Source organism: Pristiophorus japonicus, chromosome 7, assembly GCF_044704955.1.
Source record: "Pristiophorus japonicus isolate sPriJap1 chromosome 7, sPriJap1.hap1, whole genome shotgun sequence".
Lineage (NCBI taxonomy): Eukaryota > Metazoa > Chordata > Chondrichthyes > Pristiophoridae > Pristiophorus > Pristiophorus japonicus.
Genome location: NC_091983.1, coordinates 58924428 through 58949600, shown reverse-complemented (window position 1 = coordinate 58949600; position 25173 = coordinate 58924428). Strand labels below are relative to the sequence as shown.

Sequence of the window (25173 nt, the reverse complement as noted above, 5' to 3'; positions counted from 1 at the left end):
ACCCCGTGTCTCTTCCTCCCCCCCTTCCCCCAACCCGTGTCTCTTCCCTCCCCCACGTCCCAACCCGTGTCTCTTCCCTTCCCCCCCCTCCCAACCCGTGTCTCTTCCCCCCCCTCCCAATCCGTGTCTCTTCCTCCCCCCCCCAACCCGTGTCTCTTCCTCCCCCCCTTCCCCCAACCCGTGTCTCTTCCCTCCCCCACGTCCCAACCCGTGTCTCTTCCCTTCCCCCCCCCCCCCAACCCGTGTCTCTTCCCTTCCCCCCCCCCCCCCAACCCGTGTCTCTTCCCCCCACTCCCAACCCGTGTCTCTTCCCTTCCACCCCCCCAACCCGTGTCTCTTCCTCCCCCCCAACCCATGTCTCTTCCTCCCCCCCAACCCGTGTCTCTTCCTCCCCCCCAACCCGTGTCTCTTCCTCCCCCCCAACCCGTGTCTCTTCCTCCCCCCAAACCCGTGTCTCTTCCTCCCCCCAACCCCGTGTCTCTTCCCCCCCCCCCCAACCCGTGTCTCTTCCCCCCCCCCCAACCCGTGTCTCATCCCCCCCCCAACCCGTGTCTCTCCCTCCCCCCCTTCCCCCCAACCCGTGTCTCTTCCCCCCCCCCCAACCCGTGTCTCTTCCCCCCCCCCAACCCGTGTCTCTTCCCCCCTTCCCCCAACCCGTGTCTCTTCCCCCCCCCCAACCCGTGTCTCTTCCCCCCCCCCCCAACCCCGTGTCTCTTCCCTTCCCCCCCCCCCCCCCCAACCCATGTCCCTTCCCCCCCCCCCAACCCATGTCTCTTCCTCCCCCCCAACCCGTGTCTCTTCCTCCCCCCCAACCCGTGTCTCTTTCCCCCCCCCAACCCGTGTCTCTTTCCCCCCCCAACCCGTGTCTCTTTCCCCCCCAAACCCCGTGTCTCTTCCCCCCCCCCCAAACCCGTGTCTCTTCCCCCCCCCCCAACCCGTGTCTCTTTCCCCCCCAACCCCAACCCGTGTCTCTTCCCCCCCCCCCAACCCGTGTCTCTTCCTCCCCCCTTCCCCCAACCCGTGTCTCTTCCTCCCCCCTTCCCCAACCCGTGTCTCTTCCCTCCCCCCCGCCCCTCCCAACCCGTGTCTCTTCCCTTCCTGCCCCCTCCCAACCCTTGTCTCTTCCTCCCCCCTTCCCCCAACCCGTGTCTCTTCCCTCGCCCCCCTCCCAACCCGTGTCTCTTCCCTCCCCCCCCTCCCAACCCGTGTCTCTTCCCTTCCCCCCTCCCCGAACCCGTGTCTCTTCCTCCCCCCCCCAACCCGTGTCTCTTCCTCCCCCCCCCAACCCGTGTCTCTTCCTCCCCCCCTTCCCCCAACCCGTGTCTCTTCCCTCCCCCACGTCCCAACCCGTGTCTCTTCCCTTCCCCCCCCCCCCCAACCCGTGTCTCTTCCCCTTCCCCCCACTCCCAACCCGTGTCTCTTCCCTTCCCCCCCCTCCCAACCCGTGTCTCTTCCCCCCCCTCCCAACCCGTGTCTCTTCCTCCCTCCCCAACCCGTGTCTCATCCCCCCCCCAACCCGTGTCTCTCCTCCCCCACTTCCCCAATCCGTGTCTCTCCCTCCCCCCCTTCACCCAACCCGTGTCTCTTCCCTTTCCCCTCCCCCCCAACCCGTGTCTCTTCCCCCCCTCCCAACCCGTGTCTCTTCCCCCCCCCTCCCAACCCGTGTCTCTTCCCTTCCTCCCCCCCAACCCGTGTCTCTTCCTCCCCCCCAACCCGTGTCTCTTCCTCCCCCCCAACCCGTGTCTCTTCCCTTCCCCCTCCTCCCAACCCGTGTCTCTTCCCCCCCTTCCCCCAACACGAGTCTCTTCCACCCCCTTACCCCAACCCGTGTCTCTTCCCCCCCTCCCAACCCGTGTCTCTTCCCTTCCCCCCCCAACCCGTGTCTCTTCCCCCCCCAACCCGTGTCTCTTCCCCCCCCAACCCAACCCGTGTCTCTTCCCCCCCCTTCCCCCAACCCGTGTCTCTTCCCCCCTCCCAACCCGTGTCTCTTGCCCCTCTTCCCCCAACACGTGTCTCTTCCCGCCCTCCCAACCCATGTCTCTTCCCCCCCTCCCAACCCGTGTCTCTTCCCCCCCTCCCAACCCGTGTCTCTTCCCCCCCCTCCCAACCCGTGTCTCTTCCCCCCCCTCCCAACCCGTGTCTCTTCCCCCCCCTCCCAACCCGTGTCTCTTCCCCCCCCTCCCAACCCGTGTCTCTTCCCCCCCTCCCAACCCGTGTCTCTTCCCCCCCCTCCCAACCCGTGTCTCTTCCCCCCCTCCCAACCCGTGTCTCTTCCCTTCCCCCCCCTCCCAACCCGTGTCTCTTCCCCCCCCTCCCAACCCGTGTCTCTTCCCCCCCCTCCCAACCCGTGTCTCTTCCCTTCCCCCCCCTCCCAACCCGTGTCTCTTCCCCCCCCTCCCAACCCGTGTCTCTTCCCTTCCCCCCCCCTCCCAACCCGTGTCTCTTCCCTTCCCCTCCCTCCCAACCCGTGTCTCTTCCCTTCCCCCCCTCCCAACCCGTGTCTCTCCCCCCCCCCCAACCCGTGTCTCTTCCCCCCCCCCCAATCCGTGTCTCTTTCCCCCCCGCTCCCAACCCGTGTCTCTTCCCCCCCCGCTCCCAACCCGTGTCTCTTCCCCCCCCTCCCAACCCGTGTCTCTTCCCCCCCCTCCCAACCCTGTCTCTTCCCCCCCCTTCCCCCAACCCGTGTCTCTTCCCCCCCTCCCAACCCGTGTCTCTTGCCCCTCTTCCCCCAACACGTGTCTCTTCCCGCCCTCCCAACCCATGTCTCTTCCCCCCCCCCCCAACCCGTGTCTCTTTCCCCCCCCCTCCCAACCCGTGTCTCTTCCCCCCCCTCCCAACCCGTGTCTCTTCCCCCCCTCCCAACCCGTGTCTCTTCCCCCCCCTCCCAACCCATGTCTCTTCCCCCCCTCCCAACCCATGTCTCTTCCCCCCCTTCCCCCAACACGAGTCTCTTTCCCCCCCTCCCAACACGTGTCTCTTCCCCCCCTCCCAACCCGTGTCTCTTCCCCCCCTCCCAACCCGTGTCTCTTCCCCCCCCTCCCAACCCGTGTCTCTTCCCCCCCCTTCCTCCAACACGAGTCTCTTCCCCCCTCTTCCCCCAACACGAGTCTCTTCCCCCCTCTTCCCCCAACACGAGTCTCTTCCCCCCCTCCCAACCCGTGTCTCTTCCCCCCCCTCCCAACCCGTGTCTCTTCCCCCCCCTCCCAACCCGTGTCTCTTCCCCCCCACTCCCAACCCGTGTCTCTTCCCCCCCACTCCCAACCCCTGTCTCTTCCCTTCCCCCCCTCCCAACCCGTGTCTCTTCCCTTCCCCCCCCTCCCAACCCGTGTCTCTCCCCCCCCACTCCCAACCCGTGTCTCTTCCCTTCCCCCCCCTCCCAACCCGTGTCTCTTCCCCCCCCCCTCCCAACCCGTGTCTCTTCCCTTCCCCCCCTCCCAACCTGTGTCTCTTCCCCCCCCTCCCAACCCGTGTCTCTTGTCCCTTCCCCCCTCCAACCCGTGTCTCTTCCCCCCCCTCCCAACCCATGTCTCTTCCCCCCCTTCCCCCAACACGTGTCTCTTCCCCCCCCTCCCAACCCATGTCTCTTCCCCCCCTTCCCCCAACACGAGTCTCTTTCCCCCCCTCCCAACACGTGTCTCTTCCCCCCCTCCCAACCCGTGTCTCTTCCCCCCCTCCCAACCCGTGTCTCTTCCCCCCCCTCCCAACCCGTGTCTCTTCCCCCCCCTTCCTCCAACACGAGTCTCTTCCCCCCTCTTCCCCCAACACGAGTCTCTTCCCCCCTCTTCCCCCAACACGAGTCTCTTCCCCCCCTCCCAACCCGTGTCTCTTCCCCCCCCTCCCAACCCGTGTCTCTTCCCCCCCCTCCCAACCCGTGTCTCTTCCCCCCCACTCCCAACCCGTGTCTCTTCCCCCCCACTCCCAACCCCTGTCTCTTCCCTTCCCCCCCTCCCAACCCGTGTCTCTTCCCTTCCCCCCCCTCCCAACCCGTGTCTCTCCCCCCCACTCCCAACCCGTGTCTCTTCCCTTCCCCCCCTCCCAACCCGTGTCTCTTCCCCCCCCCTCCCAACCCGTGTCTCTTCCCTTCCCCCCCTCCCAACCTGTGTCTCTTCCCCCCCCTCCCAACCCGTGTCTCTTGTCCCTTCCCCCCTCCAACCCGTGTCTCTTCCCCCCCCCCCAACCCGTGTCTCTTTCCCCCCCCAACCCGTGTCTCTTCCCCCGCCCCCCAACCCGTGTCTCTTCCCCAAACCGTGTCTCTTCCCCCCCCCCCCAACCCGTGTCTCTTCCCCCCCCCCCCAACCGGTGTCTTCCTCCCCGCAACCCGTGTCTCTTCCTCCCCCCCTTCCCCCAACCCGTGTCTCTTCCCTCCCCCCCCGCCCCTCCCAACCCGTGTCTCTTCCCTTCCTGCCCCCTCCCAACCCGTGTCTCTTCCTCCCCCCCTTCCCCCAACCCGTGTCTCTTCCCTCCCCCACGTCCCAACCCGTGTCTCTTCCCTTCTCCCCCCACTCCCAACCCGTGTCTCTTCCCTTCCCCCCCCTCCCAACCCGTGTCTCTTCCCCCCCCCTCCCAATCCGTGTCTCTTCCTCCCCCCCCCAACCCGTGTCTCTTCCTCCCCCCCTTCCCCCAACCCGTGTCTCTTCGCTCCCCCACGTCCCAACCCGTGTCTCTTCCCTTCCCCCCCCCCCCCAACCCGTGTCTCTTCCCCCCACTCCCAACCCGTGTCTCTTCCCTTCCACCCCCCCAACCCGTGTCTCTTCCTCCCCCCCAACCCATGTCTCTTCCTCCCCCCCAACCCGTGTCTCTTCCTCCCCCCCAACCCGTGTCTCTTCCTCCCCCCCAACCCGTGTCTCTTCCTCCCCCCCAACCCGTGTCTCTTCCTCCCCCACGTCCCAACCCGTGTCTCTTCCCTTCCCCCCCCCCCCCCAACCCGTGTCTCTTCCCCCCACTCCCAACCCGTGTCTCTTCCCTTCCACCCCCCCAACCCGTGTCTCTTCCTCCCCCCCAACCCATGTCTCTTCCTCCCCCCCAACCCGTGTCTCTTCCTCCCCCCCAACCCGTGTCTCTTCCTCCCCCCCAACCCGTGTCTCTTCCTCCCCCCCAACCCGTGTCTCTTCCTCCCCCCCAACCCGTGTCTCTTCCTCCCCCCCAACCCGTGTCTCTTCCTCCCCCCAACCCGTGTCTCATCCCCCCCCCCCAACCCGTGTCTCATCCCCCCCCCCCAACCCGTGTCTCTCCCTCCCCCCAACCCGTGTCTCTCCCTCCCCCCCTTCCCCCAACCCGTGTCTCTTCCCCCCTTCCCCCAACCCGTGTCTCTTCCCCCCCCCCCAACCCGTGTCTCTTCCCCCCCCTCCCAACCCGTGTCTCTTCCCCCCCCTCCCAACCCGTGTCTCTTCCCTTCCCCCCCCCCCAACCCATGTCTCTTCCTCTCCCCCCCCCCCAACCCGTGTCTCTTCCTCCCCCCCAACCCGTGTCTCTTCCTCCCCCCCAACCCGTGTCTCTTCCTCCCCCCCAACCCGTGTCTCTTTCCCCCCCCCAACCCCCCCAACCCGTGTCTCTTTCCCCCCCCCAACCCGTGTCTCTTTCCCCCCCCCAACCCGTGTCTCTTTCCCCCCCAAACCCGTGTCTCTTTCCCCCCCAACCCCAACCCGTGTCTCTTCCCCCCCCCCCCAACCCGTGTCTCTTCCTCCCCCCCTTCCCCAACCCGTGTCTCTTCCCTCCCCCCCCCGCCCCTCCCAACCCGTGTCTCTTCCCTCCCCCACGTCCCAACCCGTGTCTCTTCCCTCCCCCACGTCCCAACCCGTGTCTCTTCCCTTCCCCCCCCCCCAACCCGTGTCTCTTCCCCCCACTCCCAACCCGTGTCTCTTCCCTTCCCCCCCCTCCCAACCCGTGTCTCTTCCCCCCCCTCCCAACCCGTGTCTCATCCCCCCCTCCCAACCCGTGTCTCTTCCCCCCCCCTCCCAACCCGTGTCTCTTCCCCCCCCCCTTCCCCCAACACGAGTCTCTTCCCCCGCCCTTCCCCCAACCCGTGTCTCTTCTCCCCCCTCCCAACCCGTGTCTCTTCCCTTCCACCCCCCCCAACCCATGTCTCTTCCCCCCCCCAACCCGTGTCTCTTCCTCCCCCCCAACCCGTGTCTCTTCCTCCCCCCCAACCCGTGTCTCTTCCTCCCTCCCCAACCCGTGTCTCATCCCTCCCCCCAACCCGTGTCTCTCCCTCCCCCACTTCCCCCAATCCGTGTCTCTCCCTCCCCCCCTTCACCCAACCCGTGTCTCTTCCCTTTCCCCCTCCCCCCAACCCGTGTCTCTTCCCCCCCCTCCCAACCCGTGTCTCTTCCCCCCCCCTCCCAACCCGTGTCTCTTCCCTTCCCCCCCCCCAACCCATGTCTCTTCCTCCCCCCCAACCCGTGTCTCTTCCTCCCCCCCAACCCGTGTCTCTTCCTCCCCCCCAACCGTGTCTCTTCCTCCCCCCCAACCCGTGTCTCTTCCTCCCCCCCAACCCGTGTCTCTTCCCTTCCTCCCCCCCAACCCATGTCTCTTCCTCCCCCCCAACCCGTGTCTCTTCCTCCCCCCCAACCCGTGTCTCTTCCTCCCCCCCAACCCGTGTCTCTTCCCTTCCCCCTCCTCCCAACCCGTGTCTCTTCCCCCCCTTCCCCCAACACGAGTCTCTTCCACCCCCTTCCCCCAACCCGTGTCTCTTCCCCCCCCTCCCAACCCGTGTCTCTTCCCTTCCTCCCCCCCAACCCGTGTCTCTTCCCTTCCCCCCCCCCAACCCGTGTCTCTTCCCTTCCCCCCCCCAACCCGTGTCTCTTCCCCCCCCAACCGTGTCTCTTCCCCCCCCTTCCCCCAACCCGTGTCTCTTCCCCCCCCTTCCCCCAACCCGTGTCTCTTCCCCCCTCCCAACCCGTGTCTCTTGCCCCTCTTCCCCCAACACGTGTCTCTTCCCGCCCTCCCAACCCGTGTCTCTTCCCCCCCCTCCCAACCCGTGTCTCTTCCCCCCGCTCCCAACCCGTGTCTCTTCCCCCCTCTCCCAACCCGTGTCTCTTCCCCCCCCCTCCCAACCCGTGTCTCTTCCCCCCCCCCCTCCCAACCCGTGTCTCTTCCCCCCCCTCCCAACCCGTGTCTCTTCCCCCCCCCTCCCAACCCGTGTCTCTTCCCCCCCCTTCCCCCAACACGAGTCTCTTTTCCTCCCCCCTCCCAACACGAGTCTCTTTCCCCCCCTCCCAACCCGTGTCTCTTCCCCCCCTCCCAACCCGTGTCTCTTCCCACCCCCTCCCAACCCGTGTCTCTTCCCCCCCTCCCAACCCGTGTCTCTTCCCCCCCTCCCAACCCGTGTCTCTTCCCTTCCCCCCCTCCCAACCCGTGTCTCTTCCCCCCCCTCCCAACCCGTGTCTCTTCCCCCCCCTCCCAACCCGTGTCTCTTCCCTTCCCCCCCCTCCCAACCCGTGTCTCTTCCCCCCCCTCCCAACCCGTGTCTCTTCCCTTCCCCCCCCTCCCAACCCGTGTCTCTTCCCTTCCCCCCCCTCCCAACCCGTGTCTCTTCCCTTCCCCCCCCTCCCAACCCGTGTCTCTTCCCCCCCTCCCAACCCGTGTCTCTTCCCCCCCTCCCAACCCGTGTCTCTTCCCCCCCTCCCAACCCGTGTCTCTTCCCCCCCTCCCAACCCGTGTCTCTTCCTCCCCTCCCAACCCGTGTCTCTTCCTCCCCTCCCAACCCGTGTCTCTTCCTTCCCCCAACCCGTGTCTCTTCCTTCCCCCAACCCGTGTCTCTACCTTCACCCAACCCGTGTCTCTTCCCTCCCCCCCCCTCCCAACCCGTGTCTCTTCCCTCCCCCCTTCCCCCAACCCGTGTCTCTTCCCCCCCCCCCACCAACCCGTGTCTCTTCCCTCCCCCCCTCCCAACCCGTGTCTCTTCCCTCCCCCCCTCCCAACCCGTGTCTCTTCCCTCCCCCCCCAACCCGTGTCTCTTCCCCCCCCCCCCCCCAACCCGTGTCTCTTCCCTCGCCCCCTCCTCTCAACCCGTGTCTTTTCTCCCCCCCCCCCCTCCCAACCCGTGTCTCTTCTCCCCCCCCCTCCCAACCCGTGTCTCTTCTCCCCCCCCCTCCCAACCCGTGTCTCTTCTCCCCCCCCCTCCCAACCCGTGTCTCTTCTCCCCCCCCCTCCCAACCCGTGTCTCTTCTCCCCCCCCCCTCCCAACCCGTGTCTCTTCTCCCCCCCCTCCCAACCCGTGTCTCTTCTCCCCGCCCCCCCCAACTCGTGTCTCTTCTCCCCCCCCCCCCCTCCCAATCCGTGTCTCTTCTCCCCCCCCCCTCCCAATCCGTGTCTCTTCTCCCCCCCCTCCCAATCCGTGTCTCTTCTCCCCCACCTCCCAACCCGTGTCTCTTCTCCCCCCCCTCCCAACCCGTGTCTCTTCTCCCCCTTCCCTCCCAACCCGTGTCTCTTCCCCCCCCCTTTGCCCCAACCCATGTCTCTTCCTCCCCCTCCCCCCTTCCTCCCCCCTCTCCCCCCCACTCCCCTTCCCCACCCTTCCCCTCCCCACCCTTCCCCTCTTCCCCCCCACCCCCTCCCCGCCCATACCCACTCCCTTCCCACCCCCTTCCCCCCCAACCCGTGTCTCTTCCCGCCCTTCCCCCACCCGTGTCTCTTCCCGCCCTCCCCCCACCCGTGTCTCTTCCCGCCCTTCCCCCACCCGTGCCTCTTCCCGCCCTCCCCCCACCCGTGTCTCTTCCCGCCCTCCCCCCACCCGTGTCTCTTCCCGCCCTCCCCCCACCCGTGTCTCTTTCCGTCCTCCCCCCACCCGTGTCTCTTCCCCCCATCCCCAACCCGTGTCTCTTCCCGCCCTTCCCCACCCGTGTCTCTTCCCCCCCGCCTTCCCCCCACCCGTGACTCTTCCCCCCCGCCTTCCCCCCACCCGTGACTCTTCCCCCCCGCCTTCACCCCACCCGTGTCTCTTCCCCCCCCTCCCCCCACCCGTGTCTCTTCTCCCCCCGCCTCCTCAACCCGTGTCTCTTCTCCCCCCCCCTCCCAACCCGTGTCTCTTCTCCACCTCCCAATCCGTGTCTCTTCTCCCCCCCCCGTCCCAATCCGTGTCTCTTCTCCCCCCCCCCTCCCAATCCGTGTCTCTTCTCCCCCCCCCTCCCAACCCGTGTCTCTTCTCCCCCCTCCCAATCCGTGTCTCTTCTCCCCCCCGCTCCCAATCCGTGTCTCTTCTCCCCCCCCTCCCAACCCGTGTCTCTTCTCCCCCCTCCCAATCCGTGTCTCTTCTCCCCCCCGCTCCCAATCCGTGTCTCTTCTCCCCCCCCCTCCCAACCCGTGTCTCTTCTCCCCCCTCCCAATCCGTGTCTCTTCTCCCCCCCGCTCCCAATCCGTGTCTCTTCTCCCCCCCCGCTCCCAATCCGTGTCTCTTCTCCCCCCCCCTCCCAACCCGTGTCTCTTCTCCCCCCTCCCAATCCGTGTCTCTTCTCCCCCCCGCTCCCAATCCGTGTCTCTTCTCCCCCCCCCTCCCAACCCGTGTCTCTTCTCCCCCCTCCCAATCCGTGTCTCTTCTCCCCCCCGCTCCCAATCCGTGTCTCTTCTCCCCCCCTCCCAACCCGCGCCTCTCCTCCCCCCCCCCACCCACCCGCGCCTCTCCTCCCCCCCCCCACCCACCCGCGCCTCTCCTCCCCCCCCCCCACCCACCCGCGCCTCTCCTCCCCCCCCCACCCACGCCTCTCCTCCCCCCCCCACCCACCCGCGCCTCTCCTCCCGCCACCCACCCGCGTCTCTCCTCCCCCCACCCACCCGCGTCTCTCCTCCCCCCACCCACCCGTGTCTCTCCTCCCCCCACCCACCCGTGTCTCTCCTCCACCCCACCCACCCGTGTCTCTCCTCCCCCCCCCACCCACCCGTGTCTCTCCTCCCCCCCCCACCCACCCGTGTCTCTCCTCCCCCCACCCACCCGTGTCTCTCCTCCCCCCACCCACCCGTGTCTCTCCTCCCCGCACCCACCCGTGTCTCTCCTCCCCCCACCCACCCGTGTCTCTCCTCCACCCCACCCACCCGTGTCTCTCCTCCCCCCCCCACCCACCCGTGTCTCTCCTCCCCCCCCCACCCACCCGTGTCTCTCCTCCCCCCCCCACCCAGCCGTGTCTCTCCTATTCCCCCCCCAACCACCCGTGTCTCTCCTCCCCCCCCACCCACCCATGTCTCTCCTCCCCCCCCCACCCACCCGCGTCTCTCCTCCCCCCCCCACCCACCCGCGCCTCTCCTCCCCCCCCCACCCACCCGCGCCTCTCCTCCCCCCCCCACCCACCCGCGCCTCTCCTCCCCCCCCCCACCCACCCGCGCCTCTCCTCCCCCCCCCACCCACCCGCGCCTCTCCTCCCCCCCCCACCCACCCGCGCCTCTCCTCCCCCCCCCACCCACCCGCGCCTCTCCTCCCCCCCCCACCCACGCCTCTCCTCCCGCCACCCACCCGTGTCTCTCCTCCCCCCACCCAGCCGTGTCTCTCCTCCTCCCCCCCCACCCAGCCGTGTCTCTCCTCCTCCCCCCCACCCAGCCGTGTCTCTCCTCCCCCCCCCACCCAGCCGTGTCTCTCCTCCTCCCCACCCACCCACCCGTGTCTCTCCTCCCCCCCCACCCAGCCGTGTCTCTCCTCCTCCCCCCCCACCCAGCCGTGTCTCTCCTCCTCCCCCCCCACCCAGCCGTGTCTCTCCTCCCCCCCCCACCCAGCCGTGTCTCTCCTCCTCCCCACCCACCCACCCGTGTCTCTCCTCCCCCCCCCAACCACCCGTGTCTCTCCTCCCCCCCCACCCAGCCGTGTCTCTCCTCCTCCCCACCCACCCACCCGTGTCTCTCCTCCCCCCCCACCCAGCCGTGTCTCTCCTGCCCCCCACCCAGCCGTGTCTCTCCTCCTCCCCACCCACCCACCCGTGTCTCTCCTCCCCCCCCACACAGCCGTGTCTCTCCTGCCCCCCCACCCACCCGTGTCTCTCCTCCTCCCCCCCCACCCGTGTCTCTCCTCCCCCCCCACCCGTGTCTCTCCTCCCCCCCCACCCACCCGTGTCTCTCCTCCCCCCCCACCCACCCGTGTCTCTCCTCCCCCCCCACCCACCCGTGTCTCTCCTCCCCCCCCACCCACCCGTGTCTCTCCTCCCCCCCACCCACCCGTGTCTCTCCTCCCCCCCCCACATACCCGTGTCTCTCCTCCTCCCCACCACCCACCCGTGTCTCTCCTCCTACCCACCCACTCACGTCTCTCCTCCTCCTACCCACCCACCCACGTCTCTCCTCCTCCCCCCCACCCGTGTCTCTCCTCCCCGCCACCCACCCGTGTCTCTCCTCCCCCGCCACCCACCCGTGTCTCTCCTCCCCCGCCACCCACCCGTGTCTCTCCTCCCCCGCCACCCACCCGTGTCTCTCCTCCCCCGCCACCCACCCGTGTCTCTCCTCCCCCGCCACCCACCCGTGTCTCTCCTCCCCCCCCCACCCACCCGTGTCTCTCCTCCCCCCCCCACCCACCCACCCGTGTCTCTCCTCCCAACCACCCGTGCCTCTCCTCCCCCCCGCGCCTCTCCTCCACCCCCCCGCGCCTCTCCTCCACCCCCCCGCGCCTCTCCTTCCCCCACCCCCACCCACCCGCGCCTCTCCTTCCCCCCACCCACCCGCGCCTCTCCTCCCCCCCCACCCACGCGCGCCTCTCCTCCCCCCCCACCCACGCGCGCCTCTCCTCCCCCCACCCACGCGCGCCTCTCCTCCCCCCACCCACGCGCGCCTCTCCTCCCCCCACCCACGCGCGCCTCTCCTCCCCCCACCCACGCGCGCCTCTCCTCCCCCCACCCACGCGCGCCTCTCCTCCCCCCCACCCACGCGCGCCTCTCCTCCCCCCACCCACCCGCGCCTCTCCTCCCCCCACCCACCCCGCGCCTCTCCTCCCCCCCCCCCACCCACCCGCCCGTGTCTCCCCACCCGCCCGGTCTCCCCACCCACCGTGTCTCTCCTCCACCCACCCCCCGTGTCTCTCCTCCCCACCCGTGTCTCTCCTCCCCCCACCCACCCGCGTCTCTCCTCCCCCCCCACCCACCCGCGCCTCTCCCTCCCCCTCCACCCACCCGCGCCTCTCCTCCCCCCCCACCCACCCGCGCCTCTCCTCCCCCCCACCCACCCGCGCCTCTCCTCCACCCCCCACCCACCCGCGCCTCTCCTCCCCCCCACCCACCCGCGCCTCTCCTCCCCCCCCACCCACCCGCCTCTCCTCCCCCCCCACCCACCCGCGCCTCTCCTCCCCCCCCACCCACCCGCGCCTCTCCTCCCCCACCACCCACCCGCGCCTCTCCTCCCCCCCCACCCACCCGCGCCTCTCCTCCCCCCCCACCCACCCTCGCCTCTCCTCCCCCTCCCCACCCACCCGCGCCTCTGCTCCCCCCCCCCCCACCCACCCGCGCCTCTGCTCCCCCCCCCCCCCACCCACCCGCGCCTCTCCTCCGCCCCCCCACCCACCCGCGCCTCTCCTCCGCCCCCCCACCCACCCGCGCCTCTCCTCCGCCCCCCCACCCACCCGCGCCTCTCCTCCGCCCCCCCACCCACCCGCGCCTCTCCTCCGCCCCCCCACCCACCCGCGCCTCTCCTCCGCCCCCCCACCCACCCGCGCCTCTCCTCCGCCCCCCCCACCCACCCGCGCCTCTCCTCCGCCCCCCCACCCACCCGCGCCTCTCCTCCCCCTCCCCACCCACCCGCGCCTCTGCTCCCCCCCCCCACCCCACCCGCGCCTCTGCTCCCCCCCCCCACCCACCCGCGCCTCTGCTCCCCCCCCCCACCCACCCGCGCCTCTGCTCCCCCCCCCCACCCACCCGCGCCTCTGCTCCCCCCCCCCACCCACCCGCGCCTCTGCTCCCCCCCCCCACCCACCCGCGCCTCTCCTCCCCCCCCCCACCCACCCGCGCCTCTCCTCCGCCCCCCCACCCACCCGCGCCTCTCCTCCGCCCCCCACCCACCCGCGCCTCTCCTCCGCCCCCCCACCCACCCGCGCCTCTCCTCCGCCCCCCCACCCACCCGCGCCTCTCCTCCGCCCCCCCACCCACCCGCGCCTCTCCTCCGCCCCCCCACCCACCCGCGCCTCTCCTCCGCCCCCCCACCCACCCGCGCCTCTCCTCCGCCCCCCCACCCACCCGCGCCCCCACCCACCCGCGCCTCTCCTCCGCCCCCCACCCACCCGCGCCTCTCCTCCGCCCCCCACCCACCCGCGCCTCTCCTCCGCCCCCCACCCACCCGCGCCTCTCCTCCCCCCCCACCCACCCGCTCCTCTCCTCCCCCCACCCACCCGCGCCTCTCCTCCCCCCACCCACCCGCGCCTCTCCTCCCCCCACCCACCCGCGCCTCTCCTCTCCTCCCCCCCCACACCCACCCGCGCCTCTCCTCCCCCCCCCCACCCACCCGCGCCTCTCCTCCCCCCCCCCCCCACCCACCCGCGCCTCTCCTCCCCCCCCCACCCACCCGCGCCTCTCCTCCCCCCCCACCCACCCGCGTCTCTCCTCCCCCCCCCACCCACCCGCGTCTCTCCTCCTCCCCCCACCCACCCGCGTCTCTCCTCCCCCCACCCACCCGTGTCTCTCCTCCCCCCACCCACCCACCCGCGTCTCTCCTCCCCCCACCCACCCACCCGCGTCTCTCCTCCCCCCCCCACCCACCCGCGTCTCTCCTCCTCCCCCCACCCACCCGCGTCTCTCCTCCCCCCACCCACCCGCGTCTCTCCTCCCCCCACCCACCCGTGTCTCTCCTCCCCCCACCCACCCACCCGCGTCTCTCCTCCCCCCACCCACCCACCCGCGTCTCTCCTATTCCCCCCCCACCCACCCGCGCCTCTCCTCCCCCACCCCCCCCACCCGCGTCTCTCCTCCCCCACCCCCCCCCACGTCTCTCCCCCCCCACCCCCCCCGCGTCTCTCCCCCCCCACGTCTCTCCCCCCCCACCCCCCCCGCGTCTCTCCCCCCCCACCCCCCCCACCCGCGTCTCTCCTCCCCCACCCCCGTCTCTCCTCCCCCACCCCCGTCTCTCCTCCCCCACCCCCCCACCCGCGTCTCTCCTCCCCCACCCCCCCACCCGCGTCTCTCCTCCTCCCCCCCCCCGCGTCTCTCCTCCTCCCCCCCCCCACCCACCCGCGTCTCTCCTCCCCCCCCCCCACCCACCCGCGTCTCTCCTCCGCCCCCCCACCCACCCGCGTCTCTCCTCCCCCCCCACCCACGTCTCTCCTCCCCCCCCCCACCCACCCGCGTCTCTCCTCCCCCCCCCACCCACCCGCGTCTCTCCTCCCCCCCCCCCACCCACCCGCGTCTCTCCTCCCCCCCCCCACCCACCCGCGTCTCTCCTCCCCCCCCCCACCCACCCGCGTCTCTCCTCCCCCCCCCCACCCACCCGCGTCTCTCCTCCCCCCCCCCCCCCCACCCACCCGCGTCTCTCCTCCCCCCCCCCACCCACCCGCGTCTCTCCTCCCCCCCCCACCCACCCGCGTCTCTCCTCCCCCCCCCACCCACCCGCGTCTCTCCTCCCCCCCCCACCCACCCGCGTCTCTCCTCCCCCCCCCCCCACCCACCCACCCGCGTCTCTCCTCCCCCCCCCCCCACCCACCCACCCGCGTCTCTCCTCCCCCCCCCCCCCCACCCGCGTCTCTCCTCCCCCCCCCCCACCCACCCGCGTCTCTCCTCCCCCCCACCCGCGTCTCTCCTCCCCCCCACCCGCGTCTCTCCTCCCCCCCACCCGCGTCTCTCCTCCCCCCCACCCGTGTCTCCTCCCCCCCCCACCCACCCGTGTCTCCTCCCCCCCCCACCCACCCGTGTCTCCTCCCCCCCCCACCCACCCGTGTCTCCTCCCCCCCCCACCCACCCGTGTCTCCTCCCCCCCCCACCCACCCGTGTCTCCTCCCCCCCCCACCCACCCGTGTCTCCTCCCCCCCCCCACCCACCCGTGTCTCCTCCCCCCCCCACCCACCCGTGTCTCCTCCCCCCCCCACCCACCAGTGTCTCCTCTGCAAAATTTTACAAAATACGTTAAAAAAATTACATTAAAATTTTGTTTTAAATAATTAAATAAATTAATTAATCAAAATTGAATGCAAGTGTTTGTGTGTTTTGGGGGGTATTCCCGTTCATACTTATGGTGATTCTGTACATATGGAACTCACCACAAGTATGAATGGGTTGAGCCGGCCCATGTGATCCCAGGGACACGTGCGACACGCTTATGTCCCTGTAATACATGGGCCTCTACGCAGGCCTTCACGTAGAGGTCCAGGACTACAGGTCTTCGAACCTCCTGGACCACCAAGTAAATTTGTAGAAATATTTCAGGTCGAATTATCCGCCTGCAGGAAGCTTCCGACCGCAATTTCTGGGCCATTACTTGAAAAATAAGAATGTAAGTGGGGTAGAGGAGCAAAGGGACCTGGGAGTATAAATACACAAATCACTCAAAGTAGTGAAGCAGGTTAATAAGGTAATTTAAAAAAAAGCAATCCAAGCACTGGGATTTAGTTCTAGAGGGATAGAATTGAAAAGTAGAGAAGTTATGCTAAACTTCTATTGAACCTTGGTAAGTCCACACTTGGGAGTACTATGTACAATTCTGGTCGCCATGTTATAAAAAGGATATAAAGGCACTGGAGAGGGTGCCAAAAATGATACCACCAGAAGGGTACAAGGATGATACCAGAAATGTGAGGTTATACCTAGCAGGAAAGGATGAACAGGCTGGGTTTCTTTTCTCTTGAAAGGAGAAGGCAGAGGGGGACCTAATAGAGGTCTTTAAAATTATGAAAGGTTTTGATAGAGTAGACAGAGAGAATGTTTCCACTTGTGAAGAAGACCAAAACTAGAGTCCATCAACATAAGGTAGTCAAGAAATCAAATAGGGAATTCAGAAGACTTGGGCGGTTCAACATATTGTTGATGCCCAAAAAATGACAGTTCAGCCAAATTGTCACTAACCATACAGATTCCAAGTCTATTGTTTTCATTAACTAGAAATGAATGTACTGCTGTTATTTCTTCAAAACTAGCTCTGAAGTGGAGGAACTACCCATTTTTTAAAGAAAAGAAAAAAGTTAGGTCCAATAAGTCCATCTCTCTTGCTTTCATCGGGCTTCATTTTCCCCAGTGATTTGCGCTGTTTTTTTGGAGCAGGCTGCTTTTTTTGGCCTAAGTTTAAAAAAAAGTTTCCCCAATCAATTTGCACCAGCGTAACTCAGTTACGATTTTTTTTTAGGTAAGTTGTGGGAACCAGGAGGGAGGAGGCCATTCGGCCTGGGATAGGGGCGGACTACCAAGCTCTTCGGCCAGGGCTAGGGAGCAGACTGGGAGACCACTTGGCCAGGGCTAGGGAGCGCACCAGCAAGCCCTTCGGCCTGGGCTAGGGGCAGGGAATGGAGTGGGACCGGCTTTAATAATTGGAGGCAAGTTGCTGCAATATATTTTAATGTGTTTTTAAATTGATGCAATGTGTTTTAATGTGTTGGGAGCTGGCTGTATGTTTCACTTTGCAGCCTCAGCTCGCATTGTGTCCCCGGTTACCATGGCAGCCCGATCTTTTTGGCACAGATCAAGGCTCCACCCCCAAAACTAAAGGACAGGTTAGGCCATGCCAAAATGAAGAAATCCAACGGGGAAACTTCGAACATTTTTTTTGGTGTACTTGGGCCCCTAAAAAATGGGCGTAACTCTTCAAGTACGCCAAAAAAAAGCTTTGGGGAAAATTGAGCCCTTAAAGTTGCGGGATATTTTTCATATTTGTTCATTTTGATACAGCAAAAATGATTCATTACTGTATACTAAACCCATATGTTTTACAGTTTGGTAAAATGGCAGATTCCTCTATAGTACATGTTCTTTCTATTACAGCAATATGGAAAGCTACCATTTACACCATCAGAAGAGGAGAGTATTTTATGTGTTTCCAAATATGGTATCAAAGTTGTATCCTCCGATCAATATGTGAGTATATTAATGTTTCCTTCTAATTTTGCTATAATGGTAGGAACTTTATAAGAGGCAGGAGAGATTCTCATTTCAAACAGTAATCACTTAGTATCAGGGCAAGTGATTTTATGACCTCCGCTGACAAATCCTATGAATTCTACACTTGCCACATGCGCCATAATTTGTTGATCACTGACTGCACTTTTGCATAAAATGTTGAAACATTGAATGTGCCAATATGAGCAACTGAATAAATAACTTTCTTATACCTTTGGACTGAAGCATTACTGTGATTAGCTAAAAAGCCAACATATGCACATACGTAGTTTACACAACTACCTGCTAATTAACGTCACCAGCCAATCAAATAGAGACTAGTGCACGCTGACATCATAGTGCACACAACATCCTTATAAGTCATTTCTGGTTAGAAAAAAAATTGAAAGGGTTTTAGGCTGATCTCATAAGGCTTACCAAGTACCAACAACTTGCTTTTATAACAATTGCTGTTGCTCCCATGTACTATTTCCCAGTCAAGGCTGATAGACATCCAGCTATTGGCCCTCTGCTTCTGTTGGTGCACAGGAGTAAATTAAATTACATATCACAAACTTCTGAACTGCTTGTTGTGTTTACAATTACAGGATTTTTTTTCATTGATGGATGTTTGTTAACAGTATTTTCCTGTAAATAATGAGAGTCCTGTCTAGCTCCACAGTTGCATCATTTATTGGAGTGTTCATGTAAAAAGCTGAACTTAGAATTCAGAACGAACAGCTGAACTGTGTAACAGTCAGTCTTGCGCTCTGCTTGAAATCTACTGAATTTTCCTTGCTAGAAGCCAAGACTTTGTTCAGTAAATCATGCGAGGTGGCATTATATCCTCAGAAGTCATTCTTAAGAAGGGTAATTGACCATTGCAAACTTTTTCTATTATACAATAAATTTGAATGTATGCACTTTAGTATTTTTTGTTGTTCAGACATAATTGTTTCATTCTGTACAATCTCTGGTTTGTGCATGATACCTGCCATTTGGAAGTATTTGTTGAAGTGGCACAAGGCTGTTTGTTTTAATCCACTACGATTACTGCAAGTAGAATAATTGTTGATTCTCAGAATGTATCTCTCTGCTAAATGGAATTATTAAAGGTACAACCTCTAAATCAATAGATTGCAGTATCTGCGAGGTAGTAAAGGATGCTAAATGAATATTTTGCTTTAGTCTTCAATGGTAGAGGAGGATAATAACTTTTATTTATATAGCGCCTTTAATGTAATAAAACATCTCAAGGCGCTTCACAACAGTGTTACGACAAAACAAATAAATTTGACACCAAGCCACAAAAGAAGAAATTAAGGCAGATGACTAAAAGCTTGTTTAAAGAGGTAGGTTTTAAGGAGCACCTTAAAGGAGGAAAGAGAGGTAGAGAGGCAGAAAGATTTAGGGAGTTCCAGAGCTTAGAGCCTAAACAACTGAAGGCACGGCCACCAATGGTTAAGCAGTTATAATGAGGGATTTTCAAGAGGCCAGAATTTGAGGAGCGCAAACATCTTGTGGGGTTGTGAGGCTGAAAAAGCTTAGAGAGATAGGGAGGGGAAAGGCCATGGAGTGATTTGTAAACAAGGATGAGAATTTTGAAATTGAGGCGTTGTTTAACCGGGAGCCAATGTAGGTCAGAAAGCACAGGGGTGATGGGTGATCGTGACTTGGTGCGAGTTAGGACATGGGTTTTGGATGACCTCAAGTTTACAGACTGTAGAATGTGGGAGGCCGGCCAGGAGTGAGATGGAGTAGTCAAGTCTAGAGGTAACAAAGGCATGAATGAGGGTTGCAGCAGCAGAGCTGAGGCAGGGGCGGAGGCAGGCAATGTTACGGAGGTGGAAAAAGGACGGTTTTAGTTATGCCACGGATATGTGGCTGGAAACTTATTTCATGTTCAAATATGACACCTAGGTTGCGAACAGTCTTGTTCACTCTCAGATTGATGCTAGGGAGAGGGATGGAGTCAGTAGTTAGGGGACGCAGTTTGTGGCAGGGACCAAAAATAATGGCTTCGGTCTTCCCAATATTTAATTGGTGAAAATTTCTATTCATCATCAAGTACTGGATGTCTGAGAAGCAATCTGAAAATTTAGATACCAAGCGGGTCGAGAGAAGTGGTGGTGAGGTAGAGCTGGGTGTCGTCAGCGTGAATTGTGCAAACTGACTCCGTGTTTTCGGATGATATCTCCAAGGGGCAGCATATAGAGGAGAAATAAGAGGGGCCCAAGGACAGATTCCTGGGGAACATCAAAAGTAACGATGTGAGAGTGGGAAGAGAAGCCATTGCAGGAAATTGTCAGGCTACAATTAGATAAGAATGGAACCCGGCGAGTGCAGTCCCACCTAGCTGGACATTGGAGTGGTCACCAGTGTCAAAAGCTGCAGACAGGTCCAGAAGGACAAGGAGGGATAGTTTATCTTTGTCATACTCACAAAGGATGTCATTTGTGACTTTGATGAGAGCCGTTTCAGTACTGTGGCAGGGGCGAAAACCAGATTGAAGGGATTCAGACATTGAATTCATGGAAAGATGGTCACGGATTTGGGAGGCGACAATATGTTCAAGTTGGAGATGGGGCGATAGCTAGCAAGCAAAGTGGGGTCATGGGTTGAGTTTGTGAGGAGAGGGGTGATGACAGCAGATTTGAAGGAGAGAACCGTTAACAATGTCTGTTAACATGGGAACCAAAAAAGGAAACATAAAAAATAGGTGCAGGAGTAGGCCATTCGGCCCTTCGAGCCTGCACCGCCATTCAATGAGTTCATAGCTGAACATGCAACTTCAGTACCCCATTCCTGCTTTCTTGCCATACCCCTTGATCCCTCTAGTAGTAAGGACTACATCTAACTCCTTTTTGAATATATTTAGTGAATTGGCCTCAACAACTTTCTGTGGTAGAGAATTCCACAGGTTCACCACTCTCTGGGTGAAGAAGTTTCTCCTCATCTCGGTCCGAAATGGCTTACCCCTTATCCTTAGACTGTGACCCCTGGTTCTGGACTTCCCCAACATTGGGAACATTCTTCCTGCATCTAACCTGTCTAAACCTGTCAGAATTTTAAACGTTTCTATGAAATCCCCTCTTATTCTCTGAACTCTAGTGAATACAAGCCTAGTTGATCCAGTCTTTCTTGATATGTCAGTCCCGCCATCCCGGGAATCAGTCTGGTGAACCTTCGCTGCACTCCCTCAATAGCAAGAATGTCCTTCCTCAAGTTAGGAGACCAAAACTGTACACCATACTCCAGATGTGGCCTCACCAAGGCCCTGTACAACTATAGTAACACCTTCCTGCCCCTGTACTCAAATCCCCTCGCTATGAAGGCCAATATGCCATTTGCTTTCTTAACCGCCTGCTGTACCTGCATGTCAACCTTCAATGACTGATGTACCATGACATTCAGGTCTCGTTGCACCTCCCCTTTTCCTAATCTGTCACCATTCAGATCATAGTCTGTCTCTCTGTTTTTACCACCAAAGTGGATAACCTCACATTTATCCACATTATACTTCATCTGCCATGCATGTGCCCACTCACCTAACCTATCCAAGTCACTCTGCAGCCTCATAGCATCCTCCTCGCAGCTCACACTGCCACCCAACTTAGTGTCATCCGCAAATTTGGAGATACTACATTTAATCCGCTTGTCTAAATCATTAATGTACAATGTAAACAGCTGGGGCCCCAGCACAGAACCTTGTGGTACCCCATTCTGAAAAGTACCCATTTACTCCTACTCTTTGTTTCCTGTCTGCCAACCAGTTCTCAATCCACGTCAGCACAATACCCCCAATCCCATGTGCGGGACCTTGTCGAAAGCCTTCTGAAAGTCCAAATACACCACATCAACTGGTTCTCCCTTGTCCACTCTACTGGAAACATCCTCAAAAAATTCCAGAAGATTTGTCAAGCATGATTTCCCTTTCACAAATCCATGCTGACTTGGACCTATCATGTCACCTCTTTCCAAATGCGCTGCTATGACATCCTTAATAATTGATTCCATCATTTTACTCACTACCGATGTCAGGCTGACCGGTCTATATTTCCCTGTTTTCTCTTTCCCTCTTTTTTTGGGTGGTCAGCAGTTTAGTGGGAATAGGTCAAGAGAGCAGGAAGTGGGTCTCATTAGATAAGATGAGTTTGAAGATATCGAGGGGAAATCAAAGAAAAACTAGAAAAAGACAGGAGTTTTGGGCTAGGGCAAGTGGGAGCCTCAGATGAAGTTTGGCAACTCGTAGAGATAGCTGATCGGATGATCTCAATCTTTGAGACAAAGTCCATGAGCTCCTCACACTTGTTGGAGGTGAGTGTGGTGGAAAGGGGGATTTAAGGAGACAGTTAGCAGTAGAGAATAGTAGCCGGGGGTTATTTTTGCAATGCAGAATGATCCTGAAATAGTGAGCAGTTTTTGTAGACAAGAGTAGGAGCCGATAATCAGTGGCGTAACTATGCCAATGCAGCATCCTTGGGGCCCTTGAACTTTAGGATTTTTTTCCCTCAAACTTTTCATTTTATAGGGTTTTCTGTCCTATTTCGCTTTTGTTTGGTTCAATTTCGCCTAAATATTTCCTTATCTTAAAAACTAAATATTTAATAAAAAAATTCGGTTCAATTTCACCACAAAAATGTCCTAACCTCTAAACGAATGATTTAATAATTGTTTGATTCAATTTTGCTAAAATTTAAAATAACTATATAATTTGAATAGTAATGAGATATAAAAGTAACGTTTTAATTAATGTGGCTTCTATTTAAAGACATCCTAATATATCTGATCATGTTGTGGTAATATCCACCACAATCCCTTGATGTTATAGCACTAAAATCTTCTATCTTGGTTAAGAGGGACTCTTCGCTATTGGGTACCCTTTGATGATTTTTCCACTATTCCTATTGTTAAGTATCTTTTTATACTTCTCAGTACTGCAAGATAATCCCTCGTATGCTGCAATTTCATAAACTTTCTTTCCATCGTTATGATTTTTTATTATTGTTTCTCATAGTTCATTAGTTATTTTTGTGTAATTTTGTTGAATGTTGATTTGTTTGTGTTCATTTTTAGAGTAAATGAAATTGCACCGATTTTATTAAATAATTAGTTTTAAAGATAAGGAAATATTGACGAAATTGAACCAAACAAAAGCAAAATAGGACCGAAAACTCAATAATTTTTCTTGTTAAAAAAAATTTAACTTTTCTTTCAGATGGAAAATTTAATGCAACAATTAATTAATAAAAGTCTATGCTTTTTTATTTATAAAAATACAATTTTGAACATCTGTATTTAAATTATATCTAAATAAAATTATTTGATATTTCTGTGTTTGCATTGGGGCCCACATCCTCTAGTTAGGGTTAGACCACTGCCGATAATACAGAAGAACATAAGAAATAGGAGCGGAGTAGACCTTTAATAAGATCACGGCTGATCTGATCCTGACCTCAACTCCACTTCCCTGCCCGCTCCCCATAACTCTGGTCCCCCTTCTTATTCAAAGATCCAGCCGCCACAGCTCTCTGGAGTGGAGAATTCCAAAGATTCACGACCCTCAGAAGAAATTCCTCTTCATTTCTGTTTTAAATGGGCGACCCCTTATTCTGAAACTATGCCCCCTAGTTCTAGATTCCCCCATGAGGGGAAACATCCTCTCTGCATCTACCCTTTCAAGCCCCCTCAGAATCTAATTTAAAATAAGATCACCTTCTAAACTCCAATGAGTATAGGCCCAACCTGCTCAACCTTTCTTCATATGACAACCCCTTCATCTCAGGAATCAACCTCGTGAACTTTCTCTGAACTGCCTCCAATGCAAGTATATCCTTCCTTAAATAAGAAAACTACACACAGTACTCCATGTGTGGTCTTACCAACGCCCTGTACAGTTGTAGCAGGACTTCCCTACTTTTATACTCCATCCCCCTTGCAATAAAGACCAACATTCCATTTGCCTTTCTGATTACTTGCTGTACATGCATGTTAACTGTTTGCATTTCATGTACAAGAATCCCCAGGTCCCTCGGTACAATAGCATTTTGTAATCACTCCCCATTTAAATAATAATTTGCTTTTTATGTTTCCTACCAAAGTGGATAATCTCACATTTTCGCCCACTCACTGAGCCTATCTATATCCCTTTGTAGATTCTTTGCATCCTCCTCACAACTTGCTTTCCTACTTATCTTTGTATCATCAGCAAATTTGGCTATGTTATACTCGGTCCCTTCATCCAAGTCATTAATATAAATTGTAAATAGTTGAGGCCCCAGCACTGATCCCTGTGGCACCCCACTAGTTAGTTTGTCAACTTGAAAATGACCCATTTATCTCGACATTGTTTTCTGTTAGATGGCCAATCCTCTATCCACGCTAATATATAATGTGGAGCTGTCATGACTCTTTGGCTCACTCTAGCCCGGATCCGGTGCGCTATGGTCATCAGCATGTACGCCCCAACATTGGACGCTACAGACAAGACCAAAGAGTTCTACTCCAGTCTTGAACAATCCCTAACCGAGTCCCAACGTACGACAAGCTGATCTTCCATGGCGATTTCAACACCAGAGTCGGAAAAGAGACAGACCTTGGGGAGGTGTGATCGGCAAAAAGGGGTTCGGAAAGACCAACTCCAGTGGTACCCTGCTCCTGATAAAATGCCGAGAACATGGCCTTGTCATTACCAACACCTTGTTCCTTCAGAGAGACAATTTCAAGGCATCATGGCAACACCCTTGCTTCAAGCACTGGCATCTGCTCGACTAAGTCATCGTCTGAGCGAGGGACCATGATAACATGCGCATCACCCGCACCATGACAGGAGCCGACGACTGCTGGACGGACCACCGCCTAATACGCTCTGTCATTATCAATATATCACCAAAACAGCGACTGCAACAGGAATGCCGCAGGAAAATCAACGCAGAGGCACTCAAAGACTTTGATAAGAAAGCCTTATTCAGCCAGGGCATCACTGCCAACCTGGCGACCCTTGATGACCCAGAGATGCAGAGTGCCCACAGCGCCTGGTCTGTCCTCAAAGTTTTCATAATCAGCACCTGCGAAGAGACGCTTGGTCACACGACCAGGAAACACCAAGATTGGTTTGACGAGAATGACCAGGAGATCCAGGAGCTAATAAGCTGCAAGCGAAAGGCATTTCTGAACTTAAAGCAGCAACCCAACTCGAGAGCACGAAAGCTGCTCTACAGACGGCTGAAGGCCGAGGTCCAACAAAAAAATCCGTGACCTAAAGAATAGATGGCGAGTGGAGAAAGCACAGGAGATCCAGCAGCTAGCTGACAACCACAATGTGCGAGGATTCTTCAGCGCAGTCAAGACTACCTACGGCCCAACTCCACTGCTGGCCAAGAACGGAGAGGTACTCATCAAGCACGGAGAGGTACTCATCAAGCACAGAGAGGCAGTCAATGCCCAGTGGAAGGAGCACTCCCAAGATCTTCCCAACTGAGACTCTTGTCTTAGACGTGAATATCCTTGACTCCGTTCCGTAGCCTGCTACCCGCCACCTCAACACAACCCCAGCCCGGCATGGGGTAGAAAAGACCATCAGTCAGCTGAAGAACAAGACATCAGGAACAGATGGAATTCCCACTGAGGCACGAAAGCATGGCGGAGCAGCACTATTGGCACGAATGCATGACATCATCTTTCTCATCTGGAGAGCATGCCAGGAGATCTCAGACGCCGTAATCATGACCATCTTCAAGAAAGGGGACAAGTCTGACTGCAGTAACTACAGAGGAATCTCCCTGCTATCTGCCACAGGGAAAGTCATCGCAAGAATCCTCCTCAGTTGTCTTCTCCCTGTGGCTGATGAGTTCCTCCCAGAGTCACAATGTGGATTCCATCAACTAAGGGGTACAATGGACATGATCTTCATCGCGCGACAACTACAAGAGAAATGCACAACCCTTGTACATGGCGGCCTTTGACACTGTCAAACGTGAGAGATTATGGAGCGTCCTCCTCAGTTTTGGCTGCCCTCAAAAATTTGTCACCATCCTCTGCCTGCTCCGCGATGACATGCAAGCCGTGCTCCTGATTAACGGATCCACCACAGACCCAATCCACATCCAGACCCGGTCAAGCAAGGCTGCGTCATCGCACCAACGCTCTTCTCGATCTTCCTTGCTGCAATGTTTCAACTCATCCTCAGCAAGCTCCCCGCTGGAAT

The 25173-nt window shown here is 59.5% G+C and overlaps 1 protein-coding gene across 4 annotated transcripts in view; it reads left to right on the top strand.

Moving 5' to 3' along the window:
- itgb1bp1 (integrin beta 1 binding protein 1) overlaps window positions 1-25173 on the top strand; it is a 58897-nt gene that overhangs the window by 29441 nt on the left and 4283 nt on the right. For all 4 annotated transcript variants that reach the window (XM_070884368.1, XM_070884366.1, XM_070884367.1 and 1 more), the window contains one exon: window positions 16854-16946. In XM_070884368.1, the coding sequence (XP_070740469.1) occupies window positions 16854-16946 (93 nt within the window). The remainder of the gene's footprint in view (window positions 1-16853; window positions 16947-25173) is intronic.